General features: G+C 37.6%; 2 protein-coding genes across 5 annotated transcripts in view; both read right to left on the bottom strand.

Annotated features, from left to right (window-relative positions):
• Positions 1 to 7311, bottom strand: part of NADK2 (NAD kinase 2, mitochondrial) — a 37665-nt gene extending 30354 nt beyond the window's left edge. For all 4 annotated transcript variants that reach the window (XM_083355907.1, XM_083355908.1, XM_083355909.1 and 1 more), the window contains exons 1-3: positions 6689 to 7311; positions 1566 to 1654; positions 245 to 333 (exon numbers count right to left, since the gene is read on the bottom strand). In XM_083355907.1, coding sequence (XP_083212033.1) covers positions 245 to 333; positions 1566 to 1654; positions 6689 to 7114 — 604 coding nt within the window. In that variant the 5' untranslated portion in view covers positions 7115 to 7311. The remainder of the gene's footprint in view (positions 1 to 244; positions 334 to 1565; positions 1655 to 6688) is intronic.
• A 7370-nt stretch (positions 7312 to 14681) lies between these two features.
• Positions 14682 to 18655, bottom strand: part of RANBP3L (RAN binding protein 3 like) — a 62036-nt gene continuing 58062 nt past the window's right edge. The window contains exon 15 of the mRNA XM_083356914.1: positions 14682 to 15040. Coding sequence (XP_083213040.1) covers positions 14997 to 15040 — 44 coding nt within the window. The 3' untranslated portion in view covers positions 14682 to 14996. The remainder of the gene's footprint in view (positions 15041 to 18655) is intronic.

Here is an 18655-nt window from a genome sequence, read left to right as displayed (position 1 = left end):
AATCTCTCAGGATATATCAATAGGTAAGAAAGTTATAGCTTTAGTTTGGCAATATTCTGTCTATTAGGTATAAGATAACAAAGGATTGGACTTGAGTGGATCTTGCAGTCTCATCAGGGCCTGGCAATTCACCAATGTTTTAGCTTAGACTTACTTGCAGATTGGCAAATTTGGCTTTCTGCAAAAGTAATTTACTCAAGTTTCCAATAACTCAAAATACATTTCCCCACTCACAAGTTAATACCTCCTGCTGCTATAACAGCATCTGCCCACCGGACAGTCTCTTCATCATAGTCTCTCCGTTTTACAAGCCGAACTTCAATCTTCTCATTTCTACACAGAGATATTGAAAAGCAAGTGATTATTCCAGTTTTCACAGCTAAAAATGCAAAAAACAAAAACAGTCAATGTCTCCTAGGAAAAAAGGGAGTGAAAAGTAAAGCCTAAATACTGACAAAATTCATATGAACTACTGACAATCTTATGGAACAGATCAATAATTTACATCAATTATCAGTTCCTTGAAAATATCCACTTATTAACATTCAGCTCTCTCACATGTTAAAGCCATGTAATCTATGTGTCTGCAAGGATTAAACAAAAGTATCAGAATTTTGTTGATGCTTTATTAAGATGAACCCAATTGGAATCAAAAAAATATAGGAAGCAGTTTGGTATAGTGGTTAAGGCACTAGGCTAGAAATCAGGACGCCATGAATGCTAGTCGTGCTTTAGCTCTCATCCCTAGGAAGAGGCAATAGTAACCCATTTCTGAAAAAGCTTGCCAAGAAAACACCAGGAGTCAACACTGAGTCAAAAGGACCAAGGAATAACAATGACAACAGATATATTACTACACATAAGAATGAAACAAAGAGCAAAATTACCTATTAGAACTTCAGATTTTATTTGCAGAAGTGTTTCAAAGCATGCAGGGTCTCAGCAAAGACATTTCTGCTTTAAGATATTGCATTTGCTACATTTGTGTTCCCATCCATTCAGAAGTATCTTTTGAGGCTGAATCCAATGTGCTTCTTAGTGCTGATATACAGGTAGTCCTTGACTTACAAGTCGCTTAGCGACTGTTTGAAGTTACGACTGACCTTCCCAGGGTTTTTTATAATCCAGATTTGAGGTTCTAATGGTTACACACATCCCCTCAGCCATGTAATCACATTCTGGGTGCTCAGCAACCAATTGTCTGTTTGCAATATCCCACAATCATGTGAGCACAATATGTGACCTTTTTGCTGAAAATTGGTGTTTACTTCTGGTTTCTAGCAAAAAACACCCATTGTGAACAATGAATTTGCTTAACAACTACTACAAAAAAAGTTGTAAAATCAGGAAGGGGCATGTGGTGACCTGCTTAACAATTGGAATGATTTATGTCTGTAATTCCAGCTCAATTACAGTTGTAAGTTGAGGACTACTTGTACTACTAGATCAGAGCCATTATGTAATATTTTTAAAACAGAGAATATAAGAATAATGTATAATGTTCAGAGCCTCTGCTCACTGACATTATTTCAATTATAATCAAAATTCTTGATATATACCCTTACCTTAGACTATTTACAATATGTTCCACATTTTTTGTATGAATCCGATGCCGCTCTAATAGACCACTATAATTAGATCCTTTTAATGCAAGCTGTGAAAGACAAAATTGGCAAAATAAATTGAAACAACACAGGTACTTTAAAAAGCTAGAATGCAAATAATTAGAAACTATTTACTTTTTCACTAATTGAAGCAAGTACACCTGTAAAAAAATTATTTTAAAATAAAAAAACAGTGTAAGAGTTTGCAACACACTACCATTTTAAGCTGTAAGCCTACAGACTTTATATATAAGCATTAATCATATTAATCAAATTTTATCTTAATGAACCGAACACTATGCCATCTACCAACAGCTGCCTCACATATTACGCTCACTAAGTTTTCCATCTTGCTCAAACCAAGAAATGATGGTTAATAACTTCAACGCAAGATAGGAAATGAAGCAATGATTTCAAGTGGGCTTCATATTCTGCTTTTTAGGAAGCTATCATCTACACAGCTTCCCAGTTCAAGATGATTTTTTTTCCTCTGTCTGAATTTATTTTCTGACTACTTCATTTCTCCTCAGTTTCAGTGAACATGACGCTTCTGTAAATAAACTTTGCATAGAAAAATACAACCTCCTAGAACAATAATGTCAGTTAATTGTATCATCTCCACATTCCAAATGACCAGGCTTTTAATACTAGAATAGTTGCAATAACTTTTGCATACAAACCTCCTACTACCTAGTAAATAGTACACAAAATCACGTGACCCAATTATATGAATATGGCTGCCAACAAATTGGAACAGCTCCAAAGCTTACACGGAACTACACACGTTTGAGTCATTTAAATCACAGTAACCAAACAGAAAACAGAATTTAAAATAAATCTAGTAAATCAGTGAAAATATAGAACAAATTGGAAAACAGAATCAGACATATTTTTAACAGCACCATTTTAAGCAACCACTTCATTACAATTCTCTACAGCCCTCAAACTTTTGGCTGCATTCTCTGTATTCATTGTCCGCCTATTCAGCTGATTGGACATATTTTGAAAGATTGGCAGAACTATGAGTATTTGACTGACTAAACTGAAAGAGTATTGTCTGAATATAGTCAATGCTGCATGTGTAAAGATAAACTAGATTCTTAATGTACAACTTGTATATATTATAAATTCACAGCAAAGTGAGTACATGTCCAGCAAAAAGTTAGAGGAACAATGCTACATTTGATTTCATTTCAATTACCGGTAAGTAGTCAAGTTAATACATGATGCATCAAAAAAGGGATTAGAACATCAACTCTTTACAAAATTACTCAATATACCAGATTATAGTTGGTCAGAAATAATAAAAAGATACATAGTATTTCTATATTAATCCCTGTTCAGAGCAATTCTCAATGAATGTAACCCACAAATTACATTGAGAATGCTATGTGTGTTATTTACCTCCAGGAATTTTGAAATACCTTATTTTTTTTTTAAAAAAACCCAAGACATTAGAAACTTTTAAAATATGTATAGCAGAAGTTTAAAGTAAAAAACCTTCACACTGAGTCATAATTAGAATGGCACAACTGCTGCTCTTAGTTTCACAATAAACTCATATGTACATAAGTCACATTGCAAGTGAACTCCTTATCAGAGCTAACTGATATGTTCAACTCTGCTCTATTTAGTGACAACACAGTTTAATATAAAGTGTTAAGCTGTTGTGATTCTAGAGCCTGATGTTGACATCCTTCAAAAAAATAATTTATTGAAATTTGATGTATCTATGGATTTGCTTGTAAATAAGGAATGGTTACAGGAAGAAAAGATATGTTTAACTTTATAAGGGTGAAGAGCTACCAAATTTATTTATACTTGTGATGAGAACTAGAAGTGTGAGCTTTGAAAAGAATTTCTGCTTGTGTTTATAATATTTTTCCATCTAATCTTCCTTTTGTTTCAAATTCAGGGTCATTTTCATTTAGGGTAAATACAATAGAAAGAAGCAAAAACCATAACAGTGTTTAAAAAAGTTATTTAGCAACTATTTTATCGCTACTGAATAGACAAAAGTGTTTCAAATAAGTACCAACATTTCTAAATCCTTGGGAAAAGACTGAAATGTTTTGCTGAAATGAATACAAGTGACCAGGAAGCATTGCTTCCATTATCAAAGCATCCTGTGCACATAAGATCAGATTCAGCACAGTGACACCACTTTAAGGAACTGCCACTGCTGCCATCAGAAAAACAGAGCAAGACTTGAATGATAAGTAAGAGCTTAACAGCACTATGTTCCATGGACAAAATCTGGCTCTACTCTATTCCTCAACAACAAATCACTGGTGGTTGTGTGAAAGTACCGCTCTACAGTAAGCCACTTATTCTGGAGAAACTAACTGTTTTGAAATTTAGGGGAAACACCAGTAGTCTAGCAACTATAAACAATACATCCACATGGCTCTAAAAAACTGCTGCCAAGCTGAATTGAATGGGGACACAGCTGCAAAAAAAAACAAAAAACCAATGTCTACCAAAGGGCAAAACAAATGCTTTTGGTGGAACATATTTTTTGTCTGCATCCATCCAGTCCACTTCAAAGTATTACAGGATGCTCAGGACAGATCTGGGAGATCCAAAAGAACTGAAACTGAATTGTTCTTGAGCTCTTATTTTATATCATTCATATTTTTTCCCTTATATTTTTTTTATTGCATTTATATACCGCCCTTTCCCTGAGGACTCAGGGCGGTTTACAGGGAGTTAAAAATCAACCATACAAAAGTTAAAACCCAATTTAAAAAATATTAAATCAACCCTGTACTATTAAAAACCCCAATTAAAATGAATGTCTCCTCAGCCTGGGCCCGAGAGCTCAAAGAGCCAGGTCTTCAGGCCCCGGCGGAATGATCGGAGGTCGGGAGCAGTCCTCAGCTCCACCGGCAGCTGGTTCCAGAGGGCAGGCACCCCCACTGAGAAGGCCCTATCCCTGGGTGTCACCCGCCGGCAAAATTTCCCCACAAATACAAGGTCTACTTTTTCTGGATGAAACAAATGGTGATCCATTGGTTGCTCAGGAATTGACCAACAAGCTTGTCACCTGAGCCAATCGTTGCGGGCTGAGAGAGCAACTGGCCCAAGGTCACCCAGGCAGCTTTCATGCTTAGGACAAAACAAGTCTCCTGGTTTCTAGTCTGGTGCCTTAACCTAGTCTAGAGCAAACTGGCTCTCATTTTATTTCATTCATATATATTTATTTACTTGCTTTACAGTATGCTTATAGTTAAAATTAATCAGAATGGCTAACTAAAATTACATTTCACAAGCATTTTTTTAAAAAGGTAATTACAGCAAGCTTAAGAATGAAAACTTAACAACTAAAGTAGATAACTGAAGTATGTAGCCAAGATTCTTCAGTCTGGTGTACTGGCTGGAAATGATAGAAGTTGAAATCAAATACACTTAAAGCCTCTAGATTAGTGAAGACTGAACCAGCCCAAAGCATGATTAAAGACTGAACAACTAAGAATGTAATGTTCCATGTTACCACTTAACTGGTTACCTTTAGCTCTTCCTTTGCATAATACCAATACTATGAAACAATATAATTTCTTTGAAGATATTGGTGGCTGAATGGAGTTCCTCAACTTAATGGAAAACAAGTATGTCAATTGTTATCAGTCATAAGGGCTATCTCTAATATCAAAGGCTGTGGGTCTCTAAAGGCCAGTTGCTCTGGAACAAGTAAATGCTAGTAAGATAAGATTCTGCTTATAGGAACATAATGACCAACTAGATAGGACTTTAGTTTGATCCTGTGAAAATGTTTTAAATGTTGCCAAAATGATTGCAGCATATTGTACAACTCTGAATAGAGGTATGAGCCAAACTCATGTGCTTCAATAGTCTTCCCTAAATGACACCTTGTACTACAATCTCAGAATTATTGCATCAATCATCATAACTGAATTCTGAAACCTGGGATTCCAAAACATAAGACTGTACTGTAACATTTGTAGCAAGACCAATGGATTGCTTGGAAGTAAGTAGGTGCTATCTCTAACTGATATTTTTGGACAATAAATAAGAGTTTACAACCATACCTTAGAATAATAAAGGGACTGGTGCTTCTATGTCAATAGTTGCTGCTCTGTGTAACTGAGAATAGATATTTATAGTTGCCTCTTCCCTAAATTAATAATGACATTGTAAAGTCATCTGATTTAAATACTGGCTACAGTATATTGATTAAAACATAACTTCTTTAACTGTAAATTGTTTGAAGAAAGTAAGTATGTGGGAAAAACATATGTAGTCCAACTTTCTTTCAGCTGGTTGCCCAAGGTCTACTGGATCAGCCTCCATACTCAACCACAAGGCAGTATGGTATGAAATAGATTTCTTTGTTTTATTCCTATCCTTTCTAACCATATCTAAGTATATATTAAGGCATATGGAATAGCAAGATCTGGATGTACTACTGCAAAGAGAACAAATCTCATGCCAATGCTGATATTTACTTTGATATAACTTTTATAAACTACTTCAAATGCAACCAACCGGCTTGACCAGGGACTGTTTATTTCAGGATAACTGAATCTGACTCTAGGATGTTAAACAACAACCCTTGGTTTGCAACTCTTCCTCTCCAAGAACCCACTTTTCTTCCTCCTGGAACTGGAGGCAGCCTCGATTAAAAAAAAATATTTCCAAACTCAAATCAAACCTTGATTAAAATAGGCGCACCTCGGGCACGTGCACACATTATAACGCCCTCCTTTTTGTGTTTCCTGCTCCAAGATCCCTGCCGTAAAAAAAAGAGACAGACGGACCGACCGACCAACCAACCCGAGATACAACCAGAGATAAAAGTTCTCTTAAAAGTTTGCAAGGACCAGGTCTGTCAAACCTTTCAACGTCCCTAAGGCAGCCTTCCTAGCCTGAGGCCGGCCAGGTATGCTGGAGGACGACTCCCTCGGCCCCCGCCCCCCCAAAAAAACCACATCGCCTGGGACACCTGGGGGGGGGAAGCCACCAAAAGACGCCGCCACACCTGCCCTCACCCCGCCTCTAGGCTCCACCGTCTCCTTTCCCCGTGGAAAGGAGACGTGCCTTCCACCCGACGTGCCGAGGCTTACCAGCTGCTTGAGATCCTCCTCGGAGAGCCCCACATAGCGGTACCGCTGCTGCTCGAACTCGTAACGGGTCGTCTTGGCCACCACCACCACCCGGGATGGGCGGAAGCCGCTGCCGGCCTTGGAGGACCAGTTCGAGCGGCCGCCGGAGCCGAGGCACCGCCGCGGAGGAGGAGGAGGAGGAGGAGAGGGAAGGGGAAAAGAGGTCGGCGACGAAGGAGACCCCTCTCCCGCCAGTGCCGGGCAACGCAGGGGGAGTCCAGCTGTGGCGGCGGCGGCGGCAGCGAAGGAAGCGGCGGGCTCAGCCAAGCGGACGCGCGGTAGGCTGAGCTGCCTCCTTGAGGGCGGTTGCCGCCGTAAAGATTTGAGCAAGGCGCGGAGGGTGGCACCGGGATTGCCGCCACTCAGGTAGCCTGGGAGGCAGGTCATAGCCCGGGCTCGGGAAGGGTCCTCCGGGAGCGACCGCCGCTGCCGAAGGCTGCCTACAGCGGAAGGCGAAAGAACGGAGCGGCGACCTTCCCTCAGGTTTTGGCGCCTCAACGGCGCAGCTCGTGCTCCCGAGGCGGAGGCGGCGTCCCTACGCTCACACTCGTTCGTTCGTTCGTGCGTGCGTGCCACTTGACACCCGCGCGCACAGCTGGTTGCGTGCGCGCTCGACTTAGAGCGCTCCGAGCACGCAAGGGAGGGAGGGAGGGAGGGGGGGAGGAGAGGAACAGCAGAGCACGCTCCGCGCACGCGCGGCTCGAGGACCAGCCCTCGCCCAACTCTTCCTTTGCCCCTCCCATCCGAACGTCCCGTTTCTACTCGTCCGCAGCCTGTCGGGAACGTCATTTTGTCTTCTGCGCCTGTGCGGGCGTTGGCCAATCGGGAAGGAAAAAGCTGTCTCTCCTAGATTCGGAAGGCGAACCCTCTGAGGCAGGGGTCTTCAAACTTGGCCCTTTTGTGACTTGTGGACTTCAACTCCCAGAATTCCTCAGCCAGCATGGCTGGCTGAGGAATTCTGGGAGTTGAAGTCCACAAGTCACAAAAGGGCCAAGTTTGAAGACCCCTGCTCTGAGGCGTTGGTGCGTCCGCGGCTTTCCCAGAAGAGCGACGTCTTGGCTTGCTGCTCTTGTGCGCAAGCGGGAGTGTCGCAGCGCTCTTTTGGCGCGTCGCTCGGCTTTCCGTTCGTCCAGCCCTTTACCCGTGCTGAAATGCCCAGCAGTTAGGAAAGAAACTCCGTGAAGTGCAGTCTTAATTCCGTAAGATCCTGTTTTTGAGCTCTTGGAGAAAGGCTGAGTCTATGTATGTTGCTCAAACTCAAACTGCTAAGTTTGTAAGCCGCCCTGAGTCTTCGGAGAAGGGCGGGATATAAATGGAATAAAAATAAAAATAAAATAAAATAAAATCTATCTTTATTTTTATTGTTGACTCAGCCTTCCATCCTTCCGAGGTAGGTAAAATGAGGACCCAGATTGTTGGGGGCAATTAAGCTGACTTTGTACTAATGCCGCTTGGGGGTGTGTGTGAAAGCCCTAATAAGCAGGCATATACATAGAAGGAAGGCTACTGCTAAGCTTGTAAGCCGCCCTGAGTCTTCGGAGAAGGGCGGGATATAAATGTAATAAAAATAAATAAATATTTGGAGTTTGTTTATGGACCAATTAAATGCGTAGCCTCAACATATTCCTCCCAAGGTGGTTGGCTGCAAAGTATCCAAAAAACTAGACCACCACCCCCAAGAGGAAAACTAGTTTGCTTTTTGCGTGAGTCAATTAAAATCCATTTTCACCCCTAATTTAATATTTGCACTCCTATATGGTGCTACCAAGCTCCATGTGGGATGTTCCATTCAAGCATAAGCAAGTTGCTTTTTTAATTTCAAATGAACTCTTGTGAGTGGGAAGGCTTTTGAAAATGATCCCCATCGAGGCGTTGAATTGGAACCTATCCTGGAAGATGCTGGGAGCACTTGGCTCTTCAAGAAACCATCAAATAAAACCCCCTCGAGCACATTTTTAGATTTGATATATTTTTATTAGTATTGCGTATGCATATAAATCAGGATCTTTTTAATTCCAAGTCACACAGGACATAGATAATACCAATTTTGAATTCTATAGGAATGGAGGAAACCAGATTATGTAGAATCTGGCCGATGTAATCCAGCATTCCTAGCTTATTCTGATTGACCAGTGGCCCTTTAGGATTCCGGAGATTTTCTGCTGGTGTACTTGGAGTGAGAAATGCAGTTAATTAGTATTTATATGTGCAATGCATTTGCTTTCCTACTGAATCGTGACCCTATCCACTGCATCACTAAAATCACCTCTTTCCTCATTTCACAGACTTATTTTCCTTTTCAGCCTAGCAAATTTTCTTAAAAGGCATTTGTGCAACAACAGACAATGAGACAGATTTCAAGTACTTGAAATGGGTTTATATCTTTTGTAATCTGAACCCCTTTGACATATGTGAATTCGGCAATCTATCGCGTAGCCATGCTGCTTTTCTTTCTTTTTTTCCAAAATGGTCCCTTTGCGATCTGCAATAGAATTTTCTTGAAGACTGAAATACTTTGACATTCGTTGGTTGGAAAAGGTATTACTGTGCCAAACCCGTTCTGATTTTTGGCTACTACAGTATACTCTCCTCCTCCAGGGCCTTGGCAGAGGTATGCTAACTGGATAATCCAATAACCTGTATAATACAAATAAGCCAAACTGTCTTACTTAGGAGCAATATTTTCTTTACATGTACATGCTTTCTACTTACTGCAGAAATATTGTTGATGATGCATGCTTATCCAGAAGTTTGATAATTTCAAGAAAGTAAGTGCTATACACACTAAACATTAACTCAATAGTCCCAGGAGGCTGTTTAACAGATGGCTGTGATTGGCAACCCTTTGTACTCGTAAAAGCAAATTCAAAGTGTCCATTACCAAACTTCAAAAAATTAAGATATAAAATTGTTAGCAGGTAAATATTGAGTTGATCTTAATTAGTGCATAATAACAGTGAACCAGAGCCTCATGTGAAAACCTATTTAATTTAAAGGTTATGATATAAAATAAAAATTTTCTAGTTTGTACACATGTCTACATCTTACAGATTTTGAGGTATTGAAATATTGTCATACATAAAGGTCAAATACAATTATGCAGAGGAAAGGAAACATAGGTTGATGTTAAATCATTGTAATTTATATAAAATGTACATATGTTAAAGTTAAAAGATATTTATTAGTGCAAAGTAAAGATTCACTTTAGATTCATTTATGATCAAATAAATTTCCAATAAATATAGGAGGTTTTATTTCTTGCTTATTCAGTGTACAATAATATCTAAAGTGTTTATTTGAAATACATATATATATATAAGAAAAGAATACACTTTAGTTTTTTTAAAATCTACATGATATTGCAGTAACAATATTAAACAGTACATTATATAAAACACAAGAATATAAAGGATAAATTCCATTGATCCTAGCAAAGTCATATGCCCTCTTCATCATACTGTTTTTCCCATTTAATGAAATAGGAATAATAAAATATTTGTATTTACAGGCAACAGAAATTGCTTATTTGTACATCCTTCAATAGCTAAAATTATTTTTAATAATTTCAACATATATCTGAAAATCTTTTAAAATCTGTTAGGTCCAATGTAGATCACAGTACACATTTTATGCTTAAAGATTTACATCATTATTATTACATATCCTGCTTTTTCTTACAGAGCTCAAGGGGGCTTGCAAGGGATATCTCTTAATTTTATCTCCACAGTAACCCTGCAGGATGGGATGATGTCACATAGATTTATTAGCCCAATGTTACTGAGTAAATACCATAATTTAAATCTGGGTCTCCCAAGTCCAGGGGTAGGCAACCTCGGCTCTCTTATGACTCATGGACTTCAACTCCCAGAATTCCTGAGCCAGCCAAGCTGGCTCAGGAATTCTGGGAGTTGAAGTCCATGAGTCATAAAAGAGCCGAGGTTGCCTACCCCTGCCCAAGTCCAACCCTTTAATCACAGCACTACTCATCTTAAAGTGCAAAATGTGGGATTTTAAAACTTTTCTGTCTTTGAATAGTGAGCCAATGTGCTACTTTTAGAAAAAAGAACACTTTCACTTTAAAAACAATGCAAGACCATCAGAACTACATTTTCCACAGTATTTTGGATCCTGCAGTCTGTAATTCAAAGATTACACAGGGTACTGATTATTACTATATTTCGTCCCATGGAAATAAATGCTGTTATGTGAATTTTAGAAAAAGGACTCCTCATCACCTTATTAGGAATTATAGTTAGCAGCAATGAAACTTACACCTTTGACAGTGCAACATTATAACTGAAGCAGCTGAAATTTGTAACTTCACTATGTTTTTAGAACATTTATTTTAAGACATTTCACTGGACTAAAAGACCTTGAATTGGACTAGATTATAGTGGAGCAATAGATCAAAGAAAAAGACAATCAGTAGGACTCATTCTTAGTATGATCAGTTGCTAAATAATTGACTGTTGCACTTTACAAACAGATAAGCAGTATTTAATAACTTACCCATTTGGTAATGTGTTCAAACTTTGATCTGGAACTTGCTTGCTTATTATGGGTACATTTGTAACTTATATGGATGACAAAAATATTAGGCTTGAAGTCCAGTACATTTAGAGCATTGTTTTCAAACTTCTGGAAAAAATCTGGGAGTTAAAAGTCCACACATCTGAAATGTGTCAAGTTTGAAAAAAATGATTTAGAGGAGCGTAGGTTGGAAAAAGTTGATTTAAGAAAAAATGATTTAGAGGAGCGTAGGTTGGAAAAAGTTGATTTAAGCTTTAGTACACAGGCATTTTTGTATCCGGGGAACTTTAAAAAAAAAAACTTGTTTGGCTTCCAAGGATGGCAGGGATATAACAAAGATTTCCCTGGAAGGAGCTCTTTTTAAACTTTCTTTTATGTTGGTGGGTTGGTAAAGGAGGTGCCTCCGACTTAATGCATCTATTTTATATTTAAAAAAAAAACAAGAAACTTGTTAGTGTCATCCTAGAAGCAGAGACTATAGCTGTTCTTTTGGTAGAAAATGCATAGCTGTAAGATCTGACAAATTCCATCAATAGGTTCTGAATTTATTTTTACAGTCTGATGGTGCTATTCTTTATTAGCTGGAGATTGTAAATGGAGTTGAGTCCTTTCAGAAACTTAGGTTATTTCATTGTTGCCAAACATCATGATCATTATCACAGAGTTGTCTGTCAAATATTTCATTAGTTTACCTGTACAATATCCTTAAATATAAATGGGAACAACAATGTCCATGGGATCCAAGTGGGTCAGACTGACCAAAGCATCATTATGAAGTTGTGATACAAGCTCTGCCCTTTTTCTGCCTGCACTGTGACGCCTGACATCCAAAATTGCAGTATGATGCTATAATGCTGCCTTTAACATTCCAGTGAAAAGCAGCAAAATCCCACAGAGACCACTGATTAACAGACCTTCAATAGTTTTGGTGGAATTATACCTACTTTTGGTGGAATTATATCTAGTTATGCGATCCCATTTTTAAAGCACTTATTTTCCGTAAGCTGCTGTAACTTGTAACCTTAGCAAGTGGAACGTTCAGATACGATGAAGAAGCTACTTTGCAAACACGTTATCCTAGGTATCCTGAAGTATCTCTTCTGAATGAATCCAAAATGCTGCTCTTGGCCATGCAAATTTATGAATTTTCTGGACTAATTCAGCTTCAGCAGATGGCAGCCCTTTCTGCCAGATCAGCCCTGGTCCATATTTGGATGGGGCACCAACAGAGGATTCCGAGGCTGTTGGCTAGACTGGGAAATTGGGAAAAAATATCCCAGAAGTGGTCAATGGCTAATTACTTCCATAACATTGCCAAGAAATTCACCAGGAGCCAAGTTCAACTCAAGAGCACCTTTATGGACATTTAGGCAGATTTATACAGTTTTGTGCCAGTTTCTTTAGATCTGGAGAAAATTGAGCCTCAAAGGATTCACAATAGTCCTCATTTGCCTAGCACGTACATCTCTTAGCAGGAAGAGGAGGGAGAGGTAAGACATATCCAGTATTCAGGCATTATGTCTTGAACAAAAGAACCCAACCTGGAGGCTAAATAACATAAGCATGCTCCTTTCAAGAAAAGACACAATTTTAATAGGATTTTTTTCAAAAGGCAAAGCCTCAAGACAGGCTCAGCTCCTGGTGATTATAGGGGAAGATCTATACATTTTTCTTGTCAGTAATACAGAAGTATTGTCATTGCCGCCTTCTGGCATTACAGAGAGATAAATGGGATGGAGAAACATTCTATGAAAAAAAGTAAAGACAAAAGTCATGTAGGAGCAATCTAAGCCTGTATATTAATAAGCTTAATCGTACAACTATTTGATAGTTGGCTAAGAACTGCTGAATATAGTAATATTTAGTTCCAAATAAATATTCAAAGGATTACATCATATAGCCCACAGAAACCAATAATATGCAATCATACTTATTTATATGGGAAATAACAGCATGTTTTCCCCTTTAAAATGATTTATTTTCCATCCACAATTAATGTATTCATTGATATCACTGAATTAACTTTGGAAATACTCTTTGGACTGATAAGTGCACTGTTTTGAGAGATATACTCTTAGCAAATATACTAGCTTTTAATAGTTAATAATAAAGCTATTATCTTTGGCAGTAAGATATATCACAAAATTGCTAGTAAGATCTCAGAAACATTTCTATCATATCGTAAGTCATACATATCTTAAGAAATGAATCTTCAATATAAACTTAGTATCTGCTGGAGGCATAATCCTAAAATAATGGACAATGGAACTTGGCAAAATAAAAGAGGAAAAATGTACTAACATTTGAGAATCATTATAGTACCATTATAATTAAGATGAAGAACTCCATTCTTTAAAAATATTATGAACAGGAAACCAGAAAAGGAAGCAGACAGACTATTGGATAACAAGGAAGTTAAAGATGTACAAAAGGAAGATGTGATTACAAAGAAAATGAATTATTTTGCTTAATCTTGAAAGACACAAAACAGACATCCATTCCAAAAATAAATAGGATTCTGAATCAGTGTAGCATCGGAAGACATAAATTCTGTCTCACTATTTTGTGAGCTTTGTGATAAAGTGTCATGATGTTTTAACCGTGGTTTTAAAATAAATCAAGAAACTGTGACCCATATATAATAATAAAGTATAATTTTCTAAGGCATAGTGGACCAGTTCTTAGGCACAAAGGCAGTTGGGTAACCTTGGACCAGTCACTTTCAGAAGGAGGCAAACCGCTTCTAAATTCTTGCCAAGAAAACTATAGGAATTAATCCAGACAGTTGCCAGGTGTCAACAGTGACTTGAACAAAACAAACCCACCAATCCAGTCTTTGCCTACGTCACTACTTCTATGCAACCACTGGCTTTATTCCCCAAATCCTCTGAAACAGTCCCGTGCTTTTCCTTCCTGAAAGCTCTTCATCAACTATCCAGCATTCCCACCAGCCAGCTAATCTCCCACATAAAAATCAGCCGCTGCCAATGAAAAACTATCTAACCACCACTCCAGAAGAAATGCTAACTTTGCAGCCAGACAATGTGGTGGCGATTGAAAGAAATGTGCTAATCCCAGATCAGTGCAACCTGCTAGCGGGAACAGACAGCAATGAAGTGATGGCCCTTGGTGTAATTTTCCTGGGATAATATAAAACTCTGCTTTTATTTGGAGTTGTTTGCATTTATGAGTCAAACTTGCCTGAAAACAGCAGGGCTGGGAAGGCTTCTATTACCTATCCGTCTGCAAAATTTTTGTTTTGTTCAAGACCACATTCATCTGTAGAATTGGGGAGATGCAAATATCAGCTTAAGCTTTGAAGATTAATGCAAATTTAATAACAGCCCTAAAAATAGATCAATATGTTATACACACACATACATACATACACATGCACATGCTTTGTAAATAATTTCTGCTCTAAGTAGATAAAGCAATCATTCGTAAAGGATGAATACCATCCTGGATCAGAATTGTCCTTTTCTTTTAAACCATCCTTAAAGCTGTTCATCCCAAACCTGAAAACTACTTCTTCTGAATAATTCGAAACGAACTGAGGCCAACGTTGGATTATTGTTTTAGGTACTGATGTCTGGAACCTTTAAAGTGCTTCTTTCACATATTCTCCGCTTTGCCCCTTAGTCATGCACCACATCCTGTGTGGTGCCTTCATTCCAGTGCCTTTATTCCAATATGATGTGCTGTCCCTACTGTCCCTTTAATGGGATGCAGTGAGTTGTCAGGAACAGATCACAGATTGTCTGCGAATCCACGGAGAATGCTCTGGAAGAGAGTTTGTAAAGTGTTACTCAATTAAATTAAACAAATCAACATTTATTTATCTGTATTCCACTTTCATTACTTTTACAAGACAGCAAAGACACCTGTTTTCCCCACAAAAACCCTATGAAGTGAGTTAGGCTGAAAGAGAGTGAGTAAGCAAGTCACCCAGCTAGCTTTCAATGGTTAAGGCAGAACTTGAACTCAGGGCCTACCAGTTTCTAGCCTAGCACCTTAACCAGGCTAAAAAGTATTTTAATTCTTTTTTTTAAAAATCCTTAAAAATTCAGACTATTTACACTTGTCACATTCAGTCATTATTTGTGAAACATGGACAAATAACATGACTGTCCAACTACCTAACCATTTTTAAATGCTTATTTTGGTCTTGTTTTGAGTAGAAAGGGCAAAATAAATTAATAAAGTATTACAACACCTTCATGATAGAATTATTGATTTACAACAGAAGTAATTGCTAGTAGATTTTTACCAACAGGGTTTTTTTCCAGAGTAAATAGTATCATTTATATAGTCAAATATCCCTGGTTCACTTTTCCCTGATATATTTTTTAACGCAAGCCCCAAATAATCATTAGTTGTTTGGGAACCTATTTTGGATCAGAAAGGTAAATTTTTAATTTTATTTAATCTGTTATCTTCTGGGAGGAAGCTTTGTGCTCTCTGAAGCAGAACGACTAAATTCTGTAACAGCTTTGCACCATACGGTATCAATCTTGTTAATTTTCAAGACTCTTCTCCCCCCACTAGGTATTCAAAATGGACTGTGATTATTTAGATATGTGTGTGTATAACGTGTGTGTGTGTGTGTGTCTACATATATGTGTATATATATTTGTTTTTAGAGAGGAGATCAGAATTTCATTTTAATGTATGCCAGTGTATTCGCAGGAAAAAAGTGACAATAAAGGTTATCTTATCTTATATCTCATCTCATCTTAATTCAAATCTATTTGTGCAAGCAGCCCCTTCTGTTTTTCTCCAAAAGTAGCTGTTGCGATAATCTGAAGCTGAGAGCCATCCTCTTTCATTAATTTTCCTTTGTAAACTGCTCATTGACAAAGTAGCTTTTGAGAGAAAAAAGATTATTGGAACAGAACTATAGTGCTTATCACAATTAACAACAGTAAAATATTTTAATTTATCCATTTGTGAGATTTGTATCTTGCTTTTTCCTCAGGAGCTCAAGGACATCTCCATGTTGTCCCCCCAATAACAACCTTTTGAGATAGGTTGTGCTGAAGAGGAACAGCTGACTCAAAGTCATCCCATGAGCTGCCATTGCTGGGGATGATTTGAATCTGGGTCTCCATGCTAAAACTTAGTTCTTTAACCACTATACCATATTAGCTTTCAGTAAAGGGGTATTTGTTATATATATATATATATATATATATATATATATATATATATATATATATATATATATATATATATATATATATATATATAAATGAAAAACACAAAACCACAGTAAAACACATATCAACAAAAACATTTGTACATATGCTTAAGCAGGATTTTTCTTTTTTGGTCAAAGGTTGTTAAGCAAGCCATAATGGCCTGGTTTAGACATAATTCCAAGCCATAAACCAGGTTTATAAGTCATGCAAAAGCCAAAGGAAATAGATTCCAGTATGACTTATCATGACTTATGAACCCCACAATTTACTTACGAAAATGCAGCCTTGGAAAACATCGTTTTTTTTATTAAATTTATTATTTAAAAACATTGGACACAGTACCAGCGAGCTGACAAACCTTTTTGTCTACAATGTTTAAATATATATATATACATGTATATATGTACATCAAAAATACACTTAAATACACTTAGATTACAAATCGGTGGAATACCACAATATTAAAAACAGTGAGCTAGTCTGTAAAACCTAATAGAGACCTTTCTTTTTATCCATCCAAAGATACAATTTGTTCCAAATTCTATAATAGTCTGATTGATCTTTATTCTTTAATTCCAAAGTTAATTTGTCCATTTCAGCGCAATCCCAAATTTTCCTAATAACCTCTTTTTCTCCTGGGATCTCATTCTTTTTCCATTTTTGCGCAAATGATATTCTAGCTGCTGTGATAATATGGATCATTAAGTATAGCCCATCTTTAGAATATTTCTCTTTCGTGATTCCCAACAAGAAAAGTTCTGGACTAAACTCCAAATCTTGTTTCAATATTTCTTTCAGCCAAATCCAAATCATTCTCCAAAATTTTTGTGTTTTACTGCAAGACCACCACGTGTGGAAGTATGTGCCTATCTCTTCAGAACACTTCCAACATTTGGGAGATGCTGTTGTGTACATTTTTGCTAAGCGGGCTGGGGGAAGATGCCATCGGTAAAACATTTTAAATAAATTTTCTTTATACGATGAGGCCAGTGTTATCCTTTTATTTCTATCCCAAATTGTTTGCCAAGTATCTAAGTCGATGTTATGTCCTAAATTATTAGCCCAGGTCAACATGGGGTCTTTCACTTGCTCTTCAAACAGCTTATATCCCAAAAGTAATTTATAAAAATTCCTTATTTGTTTAGAGTCCGGTCCCAATAATATTTTGTCCAATGCTGTTTCAGAGGTATATATCCCCCATTCATTTTTATCCTTCCTAAATCTCGATTGGATTTGTAAGTAGGCCCACCAATCGAGTTTTATACCTTGTAATTCTAGTTCATTCCTAAGTTTCAATTCCCCCTCCTCATTCAGAATATCCTTGTATGAGATTATGTTACCCAAATCAAACAGATTTGGGTAAACTATCGCTTCAAGGGTGGATAGCCAGACCGGTATTTTGGTGTAATTGTGAGATCTAATTTTTTTCCAAGTATTAAGTAGCGCTTGCCTGATCCGATGTCTTTGAAAATGCGAGAAAAGACCTTGTTTCTCCGTCCATAGGAAAGCATGCCAGCCATATTGCAAATTGTGACCCTCTAAAGTTAATAGTCTTCTATTTCTCAAGATTACCCATTCTCTAATCCAGCTCAGGGCCGCGGCATGGTAATATAATTCCCAGTCTGGCAATCCAAAACCCCCATTTTCCTTCGCGTCCTGTAAATATTTCAATTTAATTCTTGGTTTTTTCCCCTGCCAAATAAAATTTAGTGATAATTTATCCAAATTTCGAAAAAATTTAGAGTCGAGTTGAATTGGGATATTCTGAAACAGAAACAGGATTTTAGGCAGAATATTCATCTTAATGACAGCGATTCTTCCCAATAATGAGAGTTTTAGGTTTCCCCATCTTTCCAGATCACCTTTTATTTGGTTCACTACATTATCATAATTATCCTTTTTGAGTGAAGTGCATCTAGCCGTAATGTTAATCCCTAGATATTTTATTTTCTTGACTATTTCTATATCCATGATTCCGGCCAGATTACCTTTTTGTTTATTGGTCATATTTTTAACAATCATCTTGGTCTTATTTCTATTTATTCGCAGTCCGGCAACCTCACCATATTTAGATAATTCTTCCAATAGCTTTGGTCCCGTCTGACATGGATCCTCCATAATAAAAACCAGATCGTCCGCGAAAGCTTGCAATTTAAAGGTTTCCTTTTTAATGGTTAATCCTTTTATCTTTGGGTCG

This window comes from Vipera ursinii (genome assembly GCF_947247035.1).
Source record: "Vipera ursinii genome assembly, chromosome: 2".
NCBI classification, from domain to species: domain Eukaryota; kingdom Metazoa; phylum Chordata; class Lepidosauria; order Squamata; family Viperidae; genus Vipera; species Vipera ursinii.
Note: the sequence above shows the minus strand (reverse complement) of the source record. Positions and strands in the feature narration are given on the sequence as shown.